General features: G+C 39.8%; 1 protein-coding gene across 4 annotated transcripts in view; it reads right to left on the reverse strand.

The window, feature by feature from the left end:
- The window catches only part of DGKH (diacylglycerol kinase eta), a 178,479-nt gene that overhangs the window by 78,455 nt on the left and 79,144 nt on the right, over positions 1-20,880 (reverse strand). For 2 of the 4 annotated variants that reach the window (XM_044249813.1, XM_044249810.1), the window contains exons 1-2: positions 17,798-17,853; positions 17,527-17,607 (exon numbers count right to left, since the gene is read on the reverse strand). In XM_044249813.1, coding sequence (XP_044105748.1) covers positions 17,527-17,607; positions 17,798-17,800 — 84 coding nt within the window. In that variant the 5' untranslated portion in view covers positions 17,801-17,853. Of the gene's footprint in view, positions 1-17,385; positions 17,495-17,526; positions 17,608-17,797; positions 17,854-20,500; positions 20,612-20,880 lie in introns of those variants that run through there. The other 2 variants (XM_044249809.1, XM_044249811.1) reach the window with 2 other exon arrangements.

Raw genomic sequence — 20,880 nt, forward strand, 5'->3', positions numbered from 1 at the left:
ACGGACTGGTCATCTTTCCAATGGATGAGTCATTCTAGCTGAAGACAACTTACTGATCATTGTGGGCATGTCTGGAATGTAGACTTGGGGGTATCAAACATGTGCATCAACTCTCAGAATAAAGAGGGAGGCATTTAGTCAGGACACAAGGAAGTCTACCCCAATGCTGCTTATTTTATATATTTTATATATCATCATATATAATATTAATTTCAAAAATCAAACTATAAATCAAGTAATTACCTAAACTCTGGAATAAATAATTGATGGAGAGTTCTATAGCATCATATGAAACATTACTCACTTGTGAAAAGATTCCCAAAAAAGTGTTAAGTATTGACAAAATAGATTCTGATGGAATTTTTTTTTTTTTTGTAAATATGTATAACTACTATTCTGAGAAATGTACTAATTATAGAAAGGAAAAAAACCTTTGGGCAAAAGCAGAACATCTTTACCAAGAAAATGTCTGTCTTCTTATCTACAGGAATACTTGACTACAGACTTATGGCAAAAAGGCCATATCTCATAGATTCTTCAATCATCTCTGTACATTAAGCATGGGATTAATTTTGTTACAACATATTAAAGGGGAAAAACAAATGTAAAAGTGAAATGAGTTGTCTACCATACGTTAATATGCTTCTGTTATGAAGAATTAATAAAAAACAGTAACAGGGGCGCCTGGGTGGCTCAGTGGGTTAAAGCCTCTGCCTTCAGCTCAGGTCATGATCCCAGGGTCCTGGAATCGAGCCCTGTATCAGGCTCTCTGCTCAACGGGGAGCCTGCTTCCTCCTCTCTCTGCCTGCCTCTCTGCCTACTTGTGACCTCTATCTGTCAAATAAATAAATAAAATCTTTTTTAAAAGATAAAGAAAAAAGAAAAAACAGTTACAGCACTGTTATAGCAAGTAAAATAAAATAAAAATAAAAACAAAGGATTATTCCTTTACTGTAAAATACTGAATTGAGAAGCTATAGGAAATTCCATAAAGCTCTTTCACAGACTTTGAGAACAATGAAAAAGAAGTAGAGTTAAAAACTGGCAATGAGGGCACCGGGGTGGCTCAGTGGGTTAAGCCGCTGCCTTCAGCTCGGGTCATGATCTCAGGGTCCTGGGATCGAGTCCCGCATCAGGCTCTCTGCTCAGCGGGGAGCCTCCTTCCTCCTCTCTCTCTCTCTGCCTGCCTCTCTGCCTACTTGTGATCTCTCTCTGTCAAATGAATAAATAAAATCTTAAAAAAAAAAAAACCTGACAATGATATTTTTAGGGATGGCTCCTGAAGAATGAGGGGTCAAGTAGAATGATGTGAAAGATCTGCTTTAAAACACTCTAGATATAACAGGGGAAAGACAGACTAGATGAAGCAAGTGTTGGCAACATCAAGATAGTAGTAGGAGCTGGGCAATGGGGACGTGGGCTTTTTCACAATTAAAAAAAAAAAAAATGTACCCAAGTATTGGAGAACAAGCAAAACCCTTCAAGGAACTAAGGACAAGAACAGAGTTGAGGGATTTGGGTGTCTTAGTCTTCTCTTAGGTAGACCCTTTTTAACCTGAACTCAGCTTACAGACCACACCCATCAGGACCCAAATTTCTGAACTTTAACTGCCCTTTCCTGTATCAAATTCACATTAAGAGAGTAATGTGGTCTCCTTGCCCAAATGACCTCAAATGTCCACAGAAGCTAATGACGTGAGTCTTCTGATCACTGAGTGAGATGGGGTGGGATGGTCAGAGCAGAAGACAGCCATGCAAATCTCACTTCCATAATTCTTGAGCTTCGATGATTCTGCTTAAGATTAGGTTTGCAGGCCACGAAACCCACTTCTTGACTAAGGAATAATGGCTTCATAACAAAAGTCATTTTCCATGTTAACTTGATTTCCCTCTATAACCTAATGTTGGTTTTTTACTACCTTAGAGTATTAAATATAAATAAAACATAAATTCTGATATGTTTTCATGAAAAAAGGAACCACAGATTTCAATGAGGTCAAGTACCAATGTTCTCACTACATACATATTTTCATAGGATCTCAAAATCTAAAAAGTGATTTTTCCCTTTATTTCAATATAAAAATCCAATATACTCTAAAATCAAAATTTTACTGAAAAGCATTTAATAAAACATTAACACAATAAAATAGAGGCATGTAAGCTGGCAAAATCCAGTTTTCAAATAAGCAACTGAATTCAACACTGTGTAATTTATATAGTCCTAGAATCTACATGAAAAGTGTTAAAGAAAGCAATTATTTAATATCTTCTGGGACTATCTTGTCTTTAAGACTTTGTTTCAGAGTAATGGGTCTAACTGTGACTTCTCAGAGTCTCTGATTCACTGAAGAACCAAAGGTAGAAAGATATAGTGAAATCATAGAAGATAAAGACAGCCTTTCTGTAGGCTGTGCTCCCCAATCCTGCTCTCCCTGGAAAAGGGACCTGGGGCAAAAGCCTCAGGGAGTCCACCAAGAAAAGCTTTCTGTGTTGCTTACTGTGGTATCCTATTCTATTATTTGTATAGATAAATTCCATGTATAACAATAAACCACCATTTCTTCAAAGACTAATTAGGTTTAGATTCAAGTCAGTATTAAAAGTTTCTTAGGAAAAAAAAAAAAAAGATTCTTAGAATTCAAACAAATGGGGCACCTGGGTGGCTCAGTGGGTTAAAGCCTCTGCCTTCGGCTCAGGTCATGATCCCAGGATCCTGGGATCGAGCCCCGCATCGGACTCTCTGCTTGGCGGGGAGACAGCTTCCTCCTCTGTCTCTGCCTGCCTCTCTGCCTACTTGTAATATTGGTCTGTCAAATAATGAATAAATAAATCTTAAAAAAAAAAAAAAAAAGAATTCAAGCAAACTGTAGCTATCAATGTTTGGTCAGCCCCTAACATACTAGTTTCCTATTGCTGCTGTAACAAATTATTCCTCTTACAGTTGTGGCAGTCAGAAGTTTAGGGTCAAGGTGTCCAAAGGGGTGCATTGCTTTTGGAGGCTATAGGAGAGAATCTGTTTGCTTGCTTTTTTCCCTTCTAGATGCAGCCTGTATTCCTTGGGGCTCAAGCTCCTTTCCTTGCATCAAGTCAACCTCCTAGTTCCTTGGTCAAATCTTCCCTGATTCCTCCTGCCTCTTCCTTATAAGGGCCCCTGTGATTATACCAGGTGGACTCGATAGCCCCAGATAATCTTATCTCAAGATCCTTAACACAATCAAAACTACAAGGTCCCTTTTGCCATATAAAGTGACATTCACAGTTACAGACATTAGAATGTAAATATCTTTATGGTCCATCATTCAGCCTATCACCCCCATATCATAGATATAATACAAAATTATAACTTTTGATATTGTAAAATGAACTGGTAAATCGATGACATGGTCCTTTATTTTCTTACTATATTCATATCTTAATGACTATCCATGGATACCAATGGCATTTCTTCCAAATAATTAGTAGTGAAGATCTTGAAAAAACAAGATACTTAGGGGCCTCTAATATTGATAATTAAGCAGAATGATTACTCCTGCAGTATCTCACACTTTCAAAGTGCTTTGCTGTCAGTAGGATCACATATATTATCTCATTTAATCTTCCATATAACTGGCCCACTTGATAGGTAAAAGCAAACTCCATAAGTAGGAGAATCAGAGTACATAGTCAGGTCTTCTGGTTTCAAATCACACTTCTTTTTCCTGTTACACCAGACAAGTTGGGCCTGTTTCTCAGCTGCCTTTATGTGGACCACAGAACCTTACACATACCATGTGTAGCTCTAAGAAATCAACTGCCAGCAAAAACAATTTTGTCAAGATGAAACAAAAGCATTAAGATATAGAATGTTGCAGATTAGCAATAACAAAGTAAATAACAAAGTATGTAAAAATTTTTAAAATAATTAAGCTATAACTTCAATTCACTATATATGTAATAATAGCTATACCTATGCCCTATGACTAAAAACATACTTGGTTCACTAAAATTGGTATTTTTTTTTAAAGATTTTATTTACTTACTTGAGAGGGAAAGAGAGAGAAAGGGGACAAGAGCAAAAAAACAGGGGAAAGAGAAGCAGACTCCCCACTGAGCAGGAAGCCCAATGCAGGGCTCAATCCCAGGATGCTGGGATCATGACCTGAGCTGAAGGCAGATGCTTAACCAACTGAGCCACCCAGGCACGCCCCCCAAACTGGTATTTTAAAAAAACCTAAAAATTACTAATCAGGACTTTTAACAGCAGACCAAAATTTATGAATATTTAGACTGCCAATATAAAGCAAGCGTATTTCACAACCACCGAAAGTACACAGAAGAATTCAGAACTGAAAGGCAGTCTACACAAATCAGCTGTGTTATTCTACTCAGTTCACCTGGGAAGTTTCCAAGCTTCTCTTCAAGTTCAGCGCCCAAGTGTTTGAAAAGCAGTTCGCTTTCTCTGACAACCTCGGGTAAGAAGTTTTCCACTTTGACTTTCCACCACAACCTGCTATTCTTATCTCAACAGCACTTCTGTGCACTTACATATCAGCACTTGATCCTTTCCGGAGTCTGCCCACTTCGTGTCTGCTTCACCACTGTACTGCAAAGGCCAAACATAATTCTAGCGCAGAGCATATTAATCTTAAGTGATGGGCAACGCAACGGGGTAAATGAGCTACAACATCGTGATACCTACTGTGATAGTTTAAAACTGACACTCTTTGACTCCAGCACCAAATTTTCATTCATTCACTAGAAAGCACAGAGTGCCTTATTTTATGCCAAGCAACGTGGCAACTCAGGGACGCAGAGAGGAAAGACCCAGTCCTTGTACTCATGGAGCCTGCAGTTCAATGAGGAACACAAATAAGTAAACCTAATTCCAGTACAGTAGATTACTGCCATCTTCCAAACCCACTCGGCTTAGCTTCCAAGCTCCTTCAAAATAGGAACCTGTATTTACTTGTCAGCACCCAGGGAGCTCCTAGAATGCAGTGAAAGGAAGCCAAGCAAGGTCAAAAGTCAGGGAAAGCTTTCCAGGAAGTGATATTCAAGCAAGTAAGGGTGAGAGGCAAGTGAGATTTGGGGAGGGAAATTTCTGTGGGGAAGGAGCCAGGGAGAAGGGAGAGGAGGAAGGGATCCTGCAAACAAAGGGGCATACAAACCCATAAGGAGGGAAGGTCAAGATAAGAGCTGGGTATTGTGAGTAGCATTAGATGGCCACCATCGCTGCCACCACCGGTGGAAGAACAAGGGAAAGTCAGAGAGGTAATCACAGAAAACCTTTTATCATGCTAAGAGGAATGGATCTGAAGCTTACAGCAACAGAGCACACATTAACGGGTTTTCAGCCAGGAAGAGCCAGGAATCACATGTTCTAGACAGAGGCTGGCAGTTGTACAGAGGATCAGCTTGGTGGTCGGGTCCCAAGGGAGAAGATGCTTTTTTTTTTTTTTTTTTTAAGATTTATTTATTTATTTGAGAGAGAGACAGAGAGAGAATAAGGAGGGGCAGACGGAGAGGGACAGAATCCCCAGGCAGACTCCCCGCTAAGCCCGTTGAGGGGCTTGATCCCAGGCCCAGAGATCATGGCCTGGACTGAAATCAAGAGTCTGACACTTAACTAACTGATACCCAGAGGAAGATTCATGAACCTTTGGAAACGACCTGACAGGCCATGAGGTTACGGCAGCAGTGGGCTGCTGTGTATGAGACCATGACACGAAGATGTGGGCAGAGAGGACACACAAAAAAAAGTCAATAGTTTTTTAGAGACAGAATTAATGAGACTTTGACTATGTGGTTGTAAGGTGTGACAATGAGGGAGAAGTCTGGACAACTCCAGCTTTCACATCTGGAATGGAAATAGCTTCCAAGTCCAAAATAGTAAGAATTACCACTTACGGAGTAATTTTAACACGCCAGGACCTGTGTGTGCTAAACATAAAGTATATTATTTATAGAAGATAAGTAAGATTTATAGAAGGCACAAGATCTTACGGTGTCTACACAACCTCAAATGTAGCAACCCATTTTACACTTGAGGAACCTAAGGCTCAGAAATGTTTGTCATTTGCCAGAGGTCACAAAGCACATGTAGGATTTGAAACTAAATTCTGCCTGCATTCCTAGCCATCTACCAGAGAATGAAGGCATAGTAAAGAATTTACTGACATTACCCTACAAGAATAGGCAGAAAAGCCTTCACATGCTGCTTACTTTTTTTCCTCTTAAAAAGAATCAGGGCAACTGTATAGTTGTATTTAAATCCTACATATACTTGTATATACTTTAAAGATGAGCAAGAAAAGGTGCTAGTAAATTAATAATAAAAACAACAACAATAATAAATGTGCTAACTCGGGTCTCTGCAAACCAGGAACCTTTAGAAAACAAAATATTGACAGGATATATATAATCATATATATTATCATATATAGTATGATATATATACACATGTCATATGCATAATTATATATAGTATCTTATTTGTACATTGTACACAGGATAATGAGAGGGGTATTTTTAGTATTAATTGTAAGGATCACAAGGATCACAGTGATTTTAGAAATGATTTATGTAGGCTGCCACATACACTCTTACTGTAAATTAGCGGTGAGTATTAGTTAATGGACACAGCAGAAGTTTTACCACTCATTTAATATTTTCAGAATGTACCAGAGATTGGAACAAAGCATTAGCCTCATTCCCTTGGCACAAGCTCTATTGGTTTATAACCGTAAATTGCTTTGTACAGAACACATATGTAACGGGAAAGTTCAAAACAAAACAATTATCTTGTTTATACCAGTCACCACAAAACTAAAACATTTCTAAAACCTAAATTTTCCATTACACCATGATCATACTTAAGGAATACAGAAGACATCTGAATATGCTAGAAACTTAAAAAAGAGCCATGAAATGACACTAAAGGAATTCTTTAAGCCATTTTAATAGGTTTTTAAAGCATCTCTCAATTGCCTACTAGACATTACCAGGGTATCTTACTATCATTTCAAATTCATAGTGTCTAGTTCACAATGTTTTTTTTTCACTACCAATAAGCCTACTTGTATTCTCATTTTCTACCCTTAATTAAAGGCATCATTTATATAGCAATCTTCCCAAATTCAACAACTCTACATTAGCTTCCTCCTCTCTCTTCTCCCTTCCTGTTAGCCACACCTTTCCAGTCTTTCCCACAAGATCCCTCATGTATTACTTCCTTCCCTCCCATTACAGATGGTCTGATATACCCTTATAATGGTTCCCTTGGACTGTAGCAGTGTCCAACTTGGGCTTCCTGCTAAGTCCATCACTCTTGTCAAATGCATCTGATAGGAAGTTGCCAGAAAGGGCTCCCATTTAGCATTTAGAATTTTCTTTGAATAAGGAATGAGCATTTGTGACACAAACAAAAAAATTTTAAATGTATTTAGAATGAAAAGTACATCTCCCTCCCAAGGCTGCCCCCCAGCTCCCAAGGCTCCCTCCTAAAGGCAAATATCTATCAGCTTATCTGTATCTCTTCAGAGATAGTCTCTGCATATACAACAAACATGTGATCTTTCAGGGTTTAAATGCGTGACTGTGGGCCCATACACACAACACCCCACCCCCACCCCCACACAGAGTAAAAAACAGTGAGTAACATTTTATACATGCACACTGTTCCACATCTGGCTTTTCACACTGAATACAATTTGGAGTTCAGTGTGTATTATTATATATGGAGCTGATTCCTTCTTTTTCATAGTGGTGTAACATTGTACTATGTGAAATAGTTCATAATTCATTTCACCCAGTCTCTAACTTGCACATTTAGGTTATTTCCAATCTCATGCTATTACAATGGGTAAGTAGCCTTGTACATATGTTTTGGCACACATAAACAGTACTTTTCACCACCTCTGGGAACGCTGGATAATGTGGGCAGTGAAGGCACTGATGAACCCAAGTCTTAAAAAAAAAAACCTCTTTTTACAACCTAACCTGTGAAGTGCCTATCTTGGTCATACTGTATTTAACCTCAGGTTAAAATCTTTCTTTTTCAGCAGCACGTTGAAGTCCATCTCTGTCAATCCTTACTGGTGTGCATGCTTTTATCCATCCTGAAAAGGCATGTACAACCTAAGATATTTTTGATGAGCAACACTTCGCTTGTACAAAACAACAACTCTATATTTCTACAAAGGTCCCCAAAGGGAGAAGGATTAGCCAATTTGTCTTGACGGTTTTTCTTACATTATGAGCCCAGCAAATAGAGCACCTCAAGATTTTAGTCTAACCACAAAAGGACCAATGGTTTGTTTCCTAGGACTTTGGTCTGAGGAAGCTTATCATAACATTAAGAAGTGTACTCTTGGAAAAGAGTACAATGAACTCTTTTCAATGAAAAGAGTTTTCAATGAAATCTTATCAATGAAAAGATAAACATGATATACCTATGGAAACAATGATCAGCTATTTCATTTCTAAAAGCCTGATGTCCAAGTTAGAAAAAAAAGGAATGTGAATTTCAAACTCCACTTATAAATTATTAGCTTTCATCGAATAAAGCCATCTGAACTGCATATAAGTCAATTTTAAGAAGCAAAACAGCCCCTCAAATTGCATTAATGTGGTATGATTTTCGAGTGCCATAAAATAGTTAAGCCAACATAGATATAAAAAAATCTGTGGTCTGCCAAGATCAGGCATGGAATAATTAGAAGACCACCACAACCATTAATCACAGCAAGAATCATGTTTGTAAGACTTGTCATTGATTAAAAAATCCCCCTGAGTCACGACGTAGAGTTCAACTAGAATACAAGTATTTATGGGTATGTTATAATCCAACCTCACTGGGGGAAATTAGGAAACCATGCTTTCTAGCTAAATCTTGAAATGACAAATTTCTCCCAAAGGAACACTAGAGTTTACATTCATTCATTCAACAAGACATATTCTTTCATGCGTTTGACAAATATTTATTGCTTTCCCCTCTGTACCAGGTCTTGTGTTAGCCCTGGGGATCCAATGGTGAGGAAGATAGTCTGCGTCTGCAAGGAAATTTCAGTCTCTGCCACCTCCCCTTACTCCCTCCCACATACACACACACCATGCAAAGATCTCTCCAACAGCATCTCAAAGGATGGTCACTTAGCTCTTGCTGTATGGTAGAATGACAGAGTGTGTGGAAAGGGCCAGGGAATCTCTAAATCCACTATTCCTCACCTACTCTTAGTAAAGCCCAAGAGCTGGGAGCCCCAAATTCCACACTAGCTATGCATAGCTATTAGCCATCCAACCTTGAGAAATTCATTTCAGCATTGGGAGCCTGAGTCTGCTCTGAGAACGCTGTTCTTGAAAGCCTTTTCCAGTTCATAGGGAATGAGAGAATTTGAGATTTCTAATAATGGACAGAGCTATTACATCACAAAAGGCCTGTTCTATCAGATGACTCAAGTTAGAAAGCTCTCTTTTACGCAGAGCTAAAATTGTCCCTCTGTGAATTCAACTGTGAATCTTGTCCTGCACCCTGAAGTAACACAGAACCTGTAAACCACCTCTTATGCCTGACAATCCCTCAAATATTAAAAAGATGTCAGATTTCCCCAAATCTTGAAGATAAAAAAGTGGTCTCTGGTATCAATCCCATGACTTCGCAGATCTTTATATAATATTGGTTACCGTCCTCTGTGAGCTCTTTATCAACATTTCAATTAAAAATAAAGGACTCCAAATAAAATGTAGTATTCTAAATTGGCAGTAGGACCAGCAGGGCTAACTATGTACCTGGTAATATGACAAGATTCTGTGATGGACTTGGGGGGAGAAAAGATAACTGAAATATAACGAACAATTAGAGGAAAACTATGTGGGCCATATTCACTTAAAGGTCCACAATAAAGAGGTAGGATAGCGGAGAGGTCGAGTACAGACTGCTGTCAGATGACCCAGATGGGTTCAGATTCTAGTTTGTACATGTGTTAGGTGTTAACTTCTCTGTTTAAGATCTCTCATCTACAAAACGGAGAGCATGATAGTACCTATCTTTTTTTTTCCAATTTATTTATTTTCAGAAAAACAGTATTCATTATTTTTTCACCACACCCAGTGCTCCATGCAAGCCGTGCCCTCTATAATACACACCACCTGGTACCCCAACCTCCCACCCCCCGCCCCTTCAAACCCCTCAGATTGTTTTTCAGAGTCCATAGTCTCTCATGGTTCACCTCCCCTTCCAATTTACCCAAAAGCACATACCCTCCCCAATGTCCATAACCCTACCCCCCTTCTCCCAACCCCCCTCCCCCCAGCAACCCACAGTTTGTTTCGTGAGATTGAGTCACTTATGGTTGGTCTCCCTCCCTATCCCATCTTGTTTCATGGATTCTTCTCCTACCCACTTAATCCCCCATGTTGCATCACCACTTCCTCATATCAGGGAGATCATATGATAGTTGTCTTTCTCCGCTTGACTTATTTCGCTAAGCATGATACGCTCTAGTTCCTATTTTATAGGACTGATATAAAGAATGAATGATCAGGGACGCCTGGGTGGCGCAGTTGGTTGGACGACTGCCTCCGGCTCAGGGCGTGATCCTGGAGTCCCGGGATCGAGTCCCGCATCAGGCTCCCAGCTCCATGGGGAGTCTGCTTCGCTCTCTGACCTTCTCCTCGCTCATGCTCTCTCTCACTGTCTCTCTCTCTCAAATAAATAAATAAAAAAAAATCTAAAAAAAAAAAAAAATATATATATATATATATATATATATATATACTGTTGGAAAAAAAAAAGAATGAATGATCAGCATTTAGAAGAGGTACATAATAGTTACAATAAATATTACCATCAGAATAGGCAACTTATTTATCTAAGGGATTATTCATTTAGATGAGTATCTAAACACCTCTTTTGTGATGTGCTTTGACAAATGAGGAGACAATAACATCTCGCCCCTTTCTTTGTAACTAAAGATTGAAATACTAATGGATATAAGTAAACTGACACTTAGGTTCAAAGGATGTGGTATTTCTCTTAAGAGAGAAGATGAACTGAATTATAATAACAGAGAGGAGAAGCTAAGGAAAAAAACAAAATAAACAGAAAGTACACATTAAAGAAAGGAGTTCTTTAAGAACATTTTCCCCCGGGATGCCTGGGTGGCTCAGTGGGCTAAGCCTCTGCCTTTGGCTCAGGTCATGATCTTGGGGTCCTGGGATTGAGCCCCACATCGGACTCTCTGCTTAGTGGGGAGCCTGCTTCCCCCTCTCTCTCTGCCTACCTCTCTGCCTACTTATGACCTCTGTCTGTCAAATAAATAAATAAAATCTTAAAAAAAAAAAAGAACATTTTCCCCCTCCCATTAAAACACAGCCCATTCATTTCAACTGCACTATGAATGTATAATTTTCAGCATTTCAGGTGCTGGATGTTCTCTTTATTTTCTTGTTTTTATGCCTATTTTTTGAAACTTCACTGGAGGAATTAACTCGAATGCTAATCAACTTTCAGTCGTGTCTGCTGCGGCAAGTGACCCTGAACTAAAATGACTCTGTTCCAGTGCTTGGCGAGCCCTAAAAATAAGTGCAACCACGTGGTATCCATGTTTCACACAGTCGAGTAAGCCAGCGTGGGTGTGCAGTCACTGTGAGATTCCAAGTACACTCGTAGATCACTCATTAAAAATGTGAAGGGTAGGGGGCACCTGGGTGGCTCAGTGGGTTGAGCCTCTGCCTTTGGTTCAGGTCATGACCCCAGGATCCTGAGATCGAGCTCACATCGGGCTCTCTGCTCAGCTTCCCTCTCTCTCTGCCTGCCTCTTTGCCTACTTGTGATCTCTCTCTCTGTCAAATAAATAAAATCTTAAAAAAACAAAAGTGAAGGGTAGTTAAATAAGCCAAGTAAATTATCTCTATATTTCTTTCTAGTTAAAAATAAAAATTGCTTTCTTTACAAACTTCCATAAAAAGTTCTGACAGTGTCAATACAATACTTTCTTTAAAAATGATGACTATGGGGCGTCTGGGTGGCTCAGTGGGTTAAGCCGCTGCCTTCGGCTCAGGTCATGATCTCAGGGTCCTGAGATTGAGTCCCACATCGGGTTCTCTGCTCAGCAGGGGGTCTGCTTCCCTTCCTCTCTCTCTGCCTACTTCTCTGCCTACTTGTAATCTCGATCTGTCAAATAAATAAATAAAATCTTTAAAAAAAAAAACGATGACTATGTACTTAAGATTGAGCCTACTTGTCATTAAAATTTAAAGAAAACAATTATTTGAACAGCACATTTTGAAAATCTAACGTATGCCATGGCGATTGTGATGACTCTCCATTCAATAAAAAAACTCTTAGTTAAAAAAAAAAAAAAGGCCCGAGAGCGGGCCGGCAGGAGGGGCCAGGGCAGAGCCCGGGCTGCAGGGCTTGACCCTCCCCTCTTTTCCCCCACCCCCCAAAAAAGATCTTCGTTAGCCTATGCAAATGGCTAACCAGTTACAATCGACATTTCATTCAACGCAGAAGGGTGGCTTTTTCCCATAACATCTATTAATATGAGATAAAAGTGGAAATAAATCTTCACCACACCTCTGAAAGAGAGGCAGGGTGAACAGTCGAGATGAAGTTCACCTATATTCTTCCTTAAAATTCCCCAACTTATTAGGAATTGACAATAGACTATCACCTGTGAAGGGATGGGGTGATAACCTCAGGATAATAACAGCCATTAGCACTTACTAAACTCTATGTGCCCATCATGATGCTAGGGAATTGGAGTGCACTAAAATCCTCACAACCCCATGGGACAGGTTCCACTACAATCCTCAGTTACAGAGGACACGGATTCACAGGGGTTAATGAATTAGTCCAAAGGCATGTAGCTAGAGAGGGCCAAGCCAGCACACAAACCCATGCTATTTGACTTCACTTCATGGTCTAAGGTCTGCAACTGACTAAGTCACAAAAAGCTGGGATGTACACATCACGATGAGTGAGAATGAGACAAAGAGACCAAGTGGATGTGAGAAGAGAGACAGAACAGAGGCAAAGACTAACCAGATGGAAAGAACACTGTGTGAAAAGGAAGAGCCCTGGATTAAGCATCAGGAGGGCTGGGACCCTTCCAAAGGGCGCATCAGTGTGACCAAGGGGAAAAAAAATCAATTCTTTTCTCCAGTCTAATAGAAGAACACATTTGCCTACAAGCACAGAGGTGTGTTAAAGATAAAAATGTTGATGTGAAAAACAGAACTCCAGAACATCATGCAGAAATCAGTAAAATAAAAAAGGAAATGCATAATTCAAAAAACGAAGGAAAAAATTAGGAATGTATTATAGATGCCACAATCATAGACATGGCTATGGGAGAGCATAAACCACTCATAAATTAGGGATGAATATTAATGAATCCTGAAGGCTTATAAAATACCAACTAGGCTGTCAGAAGTTGTCCTTTTCCATTCCCTGATCACACCACTGACACCTAATGCACGGAAAATGCTTTCAGTGTCTTGTTGGTGCCATCAGGGGTGCCTGTTGTAGAAGACACCTGTAAAACCCAAAACTCCAACAGAGGTCAAAATTCACCCCTTGCAAGGTAATTAAATATGCATGGATGTGGGGGGGGTGTATACATATCTATCTATATTTAAAAATCTGTTTATTTCAACATTGTGAGATCTGGAGAAGAAGAACCCAGTCATGCTGTTTGACCAACAGAAACAGTCAGATAACAAATGGGTGTTGTTTTTAAGTCACTAAGTTTGTGGTAATTTGCCACAAAGCAATAGAAAACAAATATGTACCCAAGGTGATTTTTGACAATCAAAACAACAAGATAATTACTAACTCCAGGGATGGGAGCACAGGACTGTGCAAGGAAGGAAAAGTAACCACTGAGTAGGTAGGTCTGAACCATGTCCACAGATCCTTTGATGCGACCCTCATGGTGTCCCTATCCCCTTCCTTGAAGCTCAGCCAACCTGTGTTACTCACTCATTCTGACAAAATGCGGTGGAAACAATGCAAAGTAACATCCCATGTGAAGTCAGTTTCTGCTGAGCTCTCCTGAAACCATTTTACTAGAGAGTTTGGGACTGGGTCTTCAGGCAAAGTCTAGCTTTTCTATTTTCCATTTGCTATTGTCCCCTGTCAACATATCACCTTCAGGGACATGAAGGCATGGCTGTAGCAAAGTTGAATATGGCCATTCCCGTATTTTCCAGTCATAATATCACTAAACTATACCATTAACCTTTGACATGAACTAGCCAAAATAACAGTATCAATAGTAGTCAATGCAATCCAGAAAGGTAGGATATTTAAATATTTAAAGATAGGGAAGATTGTCAATTACTGGTTGAAAACCTATCCCTTCTTCTATTGTATGCCCTAGAAAGTTCTACCAAACTCATTTGCTATAAAACTCTAAGCAGTCTGCCTAATATTTTAGTCTCCACATTTCTAGTCCAACAAACCTCAGAAATAATATCTGGTTGAGTGGATAAATCTCTTGAAAATATTTCAACAAGAAGTCTTCTCATGTGTAAAATAAACTTTCATCTTATTAATTAAATCAACAAATACGGATAAGGTACTCTGAGGTAAAATGATATGACAGAGTCTTCTGTCCTCAAGGAGATTATAATAAATGTAAGTACCTAATTAAGTACAAGGCAGAACATAGTGAGTTCTTTTTTTTTTTTTTTTAAGATTTTATTTATTTATTTGCCAGCACAAGTAGGAAGAGAAGCAGGCAGAGAGAGAGAGGAGGAAGCAGGCTCCCTGCTGAGCAGAGAGCCCATGTGGGGCTCTGATCCCAGGACCCTGAGATCATGACCTGAGCTGAAGGCAGAGGCTTTAACCCTCTGAGCCACCTAGGTGCCCCAGAACATAGTGAGTTTTATAATAAGAAAGGCACTACAGGAGAGACTGAATGTACATGGAGGTCCAAGAAAGAATTCTTCAAAAGATTTGAATAACTTCTCTCAAATCCAAGCTTTTCACTTCCTTTTACCTTTATCTACACCAATACCTTAGACCTGGTCTTCATCTGAAATTGTTCTATCCTTCAAATCTTCAATTTTGGAACTCTCTATCAGACTAATTCTAGGTCCCTGTCAGGGGGAAACCCTTATTGCCCACTTCTTCATAAGTCTCCACAGAGGGGAGAGGACTATGGATCACTCCCAGGGGGAAGGCAAGTGGTTCATCAGCCTACCCCACCTTCATTTGTAAGGAAGGAAAAAGAAGCAACAATTGATCAGAAACTCTGATTAGGCCTCCAACAATTTATCAGAAGCTCTGAATTTAGAGGTTGTTGGATCTTGTTCAGCAAAAAATAAGCTGTCCCTCACTCCTTACATTTTATCTCAAGAACTTTAATACAGAGGGGAAGATGGATGACTTATTGATCCCTCAAATATCCAACAATGCCTTTGTCTTTCTGTCCAATAAGCCCTATAAACCATCAACCCTGGATCAATTTAGCTGTTGTTCTCTCTTCCCATCTTAAAAAAAAAAAAAAATGTGAAAGGCATAGGAATTAGGTACATTAGTAAACCTGATCTCCGTCTTTGCTAGATTACTACCTCATAATCTACTCCAGGTCCCTGTCCAGTTTCAATTCTCATTTTCCATAGAAGCTACTCCAAACCCAAATAAACTCTGACTCGTAGCAGATGACCTCAGCTTCAATTTCACTGAGAGAACAGTAGTATTTGGGTTTGGAATAAACAGGGCTCCTGTGCACACCTACCTCCATCAACTTTCTGTCTCCTGGTCAGTGCTTATCTCTAAATGCTCTCTGGCTCCCATGCTCCATCCATTCTCCTCTCTCTCTCCTGACACTTCAACTTTTGAGTCCAACAACTTTTTTCCTCTCTTCATACAGACACACTCAAAACCAGTTTTAAAAACAGATCCAAAGAACAACAATAACAACAAAACTCTCTTGAAGCCTGAATATCATACTTGTTCTCCTTCTCCTAACAGCCAAGCTTTTCAAAGAAGCAATCCATCTGGGCTACTCTGCCTTCCCACCTGATCTTCAGGGAAGTCTAATGCACGCCAACCCCTGCCCACTCCCCGCCAAGTTACTCCGGTCAATGTGACCCAATGACCTCCAAGTTAACAAATTCCACAGACACTTCTCATTTCTTCTTTGACTTGATCTCTCTACAGTATTTGATGTTTAACAACTTCCGTCCTAAAACTATCTTCCACAGGCTTTTCCTAACATCATCGCCTCCCAAGACTCCTTCTATACTTCAGAATGCTCTGTCTTGATTGGTCAAACTTTAAATTTTAACATTTTCCCAGGATTCTATTCTTGGTTTTCCTCTCCTCAAACAAAAAGCTCCCTGGGGAGGTGGGAGGGATACCAAGGATTATCCCACGTGCCAGTAAATCCATATGGCTAAATCCGAATGCATTTGCTTCCTCCCCCACTCCACCCTCTACCCCCCACCAGCGCTTACCTCTATCATGGCACTGCTCTGTGTTTGTTTAGCTGTCTGTCTTCCCCGCCCTGGCAAGCCTGGGAGATGGGACACAGAGCACCACTGTCAGCAGTGCTGGCTTTTCGAACAGGGGTTGGGAGTGTGGATGGGGACAACAACATAGCAGGAGCAAGTCATCTTAGAGGACCCAGGAATATGGTTATAAAAACTACCCCAGAGGAACTTCACTGAACTCTGAATATTCTGAGAGAAATAACAATCTGTTTCTTCATCTCCGAATCTCTTGTGCTTAGCGCAAGTGCCTAGCCCATGGTGGGGATTCAAATCGTATTTTTTGAATGAAAGAAGTAGGAGAAGAATGAGATATCTGAGACTGGCTTTGAAGAACTGGTAGAATTTCAACAGCCAGAGAAGGAGGAGAAATGAGTCAAGCCAGGGGGAATGGGAAAAGCCCAGGCCCGGACAGAAATGCCAGACTGGTGGGGTACAAGAGGACGAACGGTCTCAGTAACACTAGAATGCTGAGGTATGATGTCACAAGACTCAAGGACGGAGCTGCAGCTGTTAACTTGACAGGCAAGAGTGAGCCAGTTAGGTCTTTCCAGCAGTGTGATTTGTAATTGGAAAAGAATCAGCTGGAACAGAGGATACCTCTTAAGTAACCATCAAATGAATCACTTATATGAGACTAAATGAAGACCTGAACCACAGCAACAGAGAAAAGTAGAAGAGAAGGAAAAACATTATTTTTAATATTGAAGGTAAGAAACAGACTTCTTGAATATTCCAAAACAATGGAATTTGTTGAAGTATTAAATTTAAAAGGGGTGACAATTTTAAAGCACTAAAATTAAAAGGCCTAAAGGGGAAAATGTTGTAAATATTTTTAGAGAATACATTTAATATGTTGGCTTCTTGACCCAAACAATCATGAACAGTACTGGGTATACAACATACTTGTCAAGTTTATTGTGTCGGCAGGAACTCCAACATGGGTAAGTCGACACAGGGTTGGTAACTGAAGAGGACACTCCATACGCACTTAGGAAAGATCCTTCTGTAACTTTTGAGAAGGAATTCAGCGGAATATAACCATACCGTAAAACTGTTGTTTGCATTTTTTGTGCTTGCTTCAGCTACACTGGCATCTGAGAGGTCCACTTCATCGAATATCAGAGACTGTTAATGAAAAAGAACACAAACACATTAAATGAAAACCTAACTCAATGCTCATCAATAATTTTTCCCCCCATCAGGGCATGACTCTGAAGCCACGTCAGGAATTAGGAATAGAAAATGAAGAAAAAGTTGTTAGTGAGCCCTCTGCAACATCTTCTTAGGAAGAGTAAAACCACAAAGTACAACTAACCATAAATCCCAAACTTTCAAGGTCTTCAAAGATCCACACGGCACAGAGTTTCAATGCAAAATGCTCCCTGCTCTCTAGAAGCATAATCTACGGGAGCCTCCTCAGTGTGTTGTGCACATGCGCGTGCGTACACATGCGTGCACACACACACGTACGTGCACACACTCACACACACACAGAGTTATACCGTTTGACAGGCAACAGCCTAGAACAACTTTGCCAGGAAGGCAGAGGCAACGTCATCACTCCCACATCTGCTAAGTGAGAAATGAGAACTAGTCCTGGCTCGGATCGTGGTGAGTTACTAAACTTGCTGAGACTTATTTTCCTCATCCATAAATGAGTTTGAATGAGAAGGTGAATGTGCTCTGCAAATATAAAATGATGTTTCGTTCATACTCTTAAAAGTGGTTTCAATCAAAAAGTTTCCATGATAAAAACTCCACAGAAAGGGAATCTTTATTAATATTCGATTTAGGGATTAGAAAATTCTACTAAATAAATGTATCCTTCCCACTGTCAGTCATTTGGTCCTTGTTCACACTCATTCGATGTTCTTGCAGCAAGGCAGGCGTAACAAAGCACCTTAGAAACTCCAGAAAAGGGGCCCCTTCCACATGCATCCTAATGTTTACAGCAGCAATGTCCACAACAGCCAAACTATGCAAAGAGTGCAGATGTCCAGTGACAGATGAATGTTAAAAGAAGATGTGCTGTGTATATACACACATACCATGGAATGTTACTCAGCCATCAAAAAGAATGATATCTTACCTTTTGCAATGACGTGGATGGAATTAGAGGGTATTACGCTAAGTGAAATAAGTCAAAGAAAGACAAATACCACATGATTTTATTTATATGTGGAAATTAAGAAACCAAACAAATGAACATAGGGGAAGGGAAGGAAAAATAAAATAAGACGAAATCAGAAAGGAAGACAAACCATAAGAGACTCTTAACTATAGGAAACAACCTGAGGGTTGCTACCGGGGAGGTGGGTGGCAGGATGGGTTAATTGAGTGATGGACGTTAAGAAGAGCACGTATAATGACCATTGGATGTTATATGCAACTGATGAATCACTAAATTCTACCTCTGAAACTGATAACATAGCATACACTAACTAAATTGAATTTAAATAAAAATAAATTTACCAAAAAAAAAAAAAAAGAAAGAAAATGGGTCCTTTGATAACTTCCATACCACCCCCAAGATCCCTGGTGGGGTTGAGGGGTATGTAAGCCCACTTCACTCCAACCAATATGACTATCAGACTTGCTCCCGAACCAGAAAGAATTTTTTTTTTTAAAGATTTTATTTATTTATTTGTCAGAGTGAGCACAGGCAGACAGAGTGGCAGGCAGAGTCAGAGGGAGAAGCAGGCTCCCGCCGAGCAAGGAGCCCGATGTGGGACTCGATCCCAGGACGCCGGGATCATGACCTGAGCCGAAGGCAACGGCCCAACCAACTGAGCCACCCAGGCATTTAATTTAGCGCAGGAGAAGAAACAGATAACGACTAATGGTAATATAAGATGGTCTATTGAAAATGCAAGGGAAGAAATACTACAGAATGCTATGGAAGGTCACGGATCATTTCCCCTGCAGAAAACATTCAAACGCTTGCTCTTGTTTATGATGGAATAAAGACTTTTTGAGGGGATCTTAAGGAAAATAGGGAATTTCATCAAGTAGAGATGGAGGGAAAGGTCATTTGCAGATGGTAATCATGGGGCAAGGCCAAGGCTATCAAGTGTTTGGTGCTGCCGAGAGACAAATGCAGAAAGGCAGCATGGAGCCAGATCAGGGACAACCTTGACCATAACGACTTTTCAAATGAGATTACTTTATTTGGTTATTACTTGTACGGCAGCATAAACTAAGAATTACGTTTGTTTGCATATTTGATTTTACCTCCGAGCATATAACTCTACTAATTATATCAGGAACATACATTTTTTTAAAATAGGGAAATTATCAATTATTCAACTGATACAGTAGACAGAAATCTTCATGTTTACTTTTGAAGGAACACTAAGATAACAGTCTTAAATGGAAGCTCATCATTATTAATTGTTTTCTTCCCAAACCACATCATTCTTAGTTTCTTCAACTGTTACATAAAAATTATTTAAAGCCTTGATTTTACTTCACTATGGTTTTTATTCTTAACTACTAGCATAACTGAGTGATTGTTTTGTGTCAGGTACCATGTGTGTTATCTCACTGAAGCCTACTCTGTACAACACAAGCTGCCTGCAGCCGCTCCAGGGAAATGTGCTGGAAGTAAGATACAATCCCTCATCTGAAACCAGAGGACAGCTTCTTAGCAACTCTAGCAAATCACTCTCTGTCATGGTCAGGGAAAGATGTAGAAGGCAAAAGGTAGAGAGGGGAAACTCAAAATTTTCAGCTTATTACATTTAATAAAGTTACATTTAATGTTTTACTTTAATTGTAAGGAAAGAGGAAGGGAAGAAAGAATCTATGCTAGAACTTTCCCAGAGGATCATCCTCCATAGACCCCATGAAATGGACTTAAATAGGTTCCCTTGGGATTTGGTCCAAGCTGGATCACAGGCATACCGAATGCGCAGAACAGTAAACCTCTACCGCGCACCAAGATGAAAAGCTCATAGAACTAGAACTTTTAATCCATCCATAACCTCAAGCGCTTGTGAGTCATATTCTTCCAAATTACCTTTGAGTCCTTTGCATAATAAAGTGTACGGCCTCGAAGTTTGAAGTAACGCTTTTTCCACCTTTGGAAGGAACTGGTTTGCTTCAACAGCTGTCCCTCTTTAATACTGGTCTGGGGAGAAACAGAAGGCCAACAACACGATTAAAATGAAATTCAGAACCAAATAAAATTCAGAATTAATGACACAATCCCAGCGATATTTTATATATCATTTCCCAGGTCCTAGAAATTACATAAGAAATTGTCTTCTTTCTGTCCAACCAAGGGAGCACATGTGCAAAGCCTCATGAACAAAGGTAAATCTGACATGGTTCTCTACCCTTCAAGTAGTCACAAGTAATACAGGAGGCATGTGCACCAAACTAATACGATTCCACATG

Source organism: Neovison vison, chromosome 5 (assembly GCF_020171115.1).
Source record: "Neovison vison isolate M4711 chromosome 5, ASM_NN_V1, whole genome shotgun sequence".
NCBI lineage: Eukaryota > Metazoa > Chordata > Mammalia > Carnivora > Mustelidae > Neogale > Neogale vison.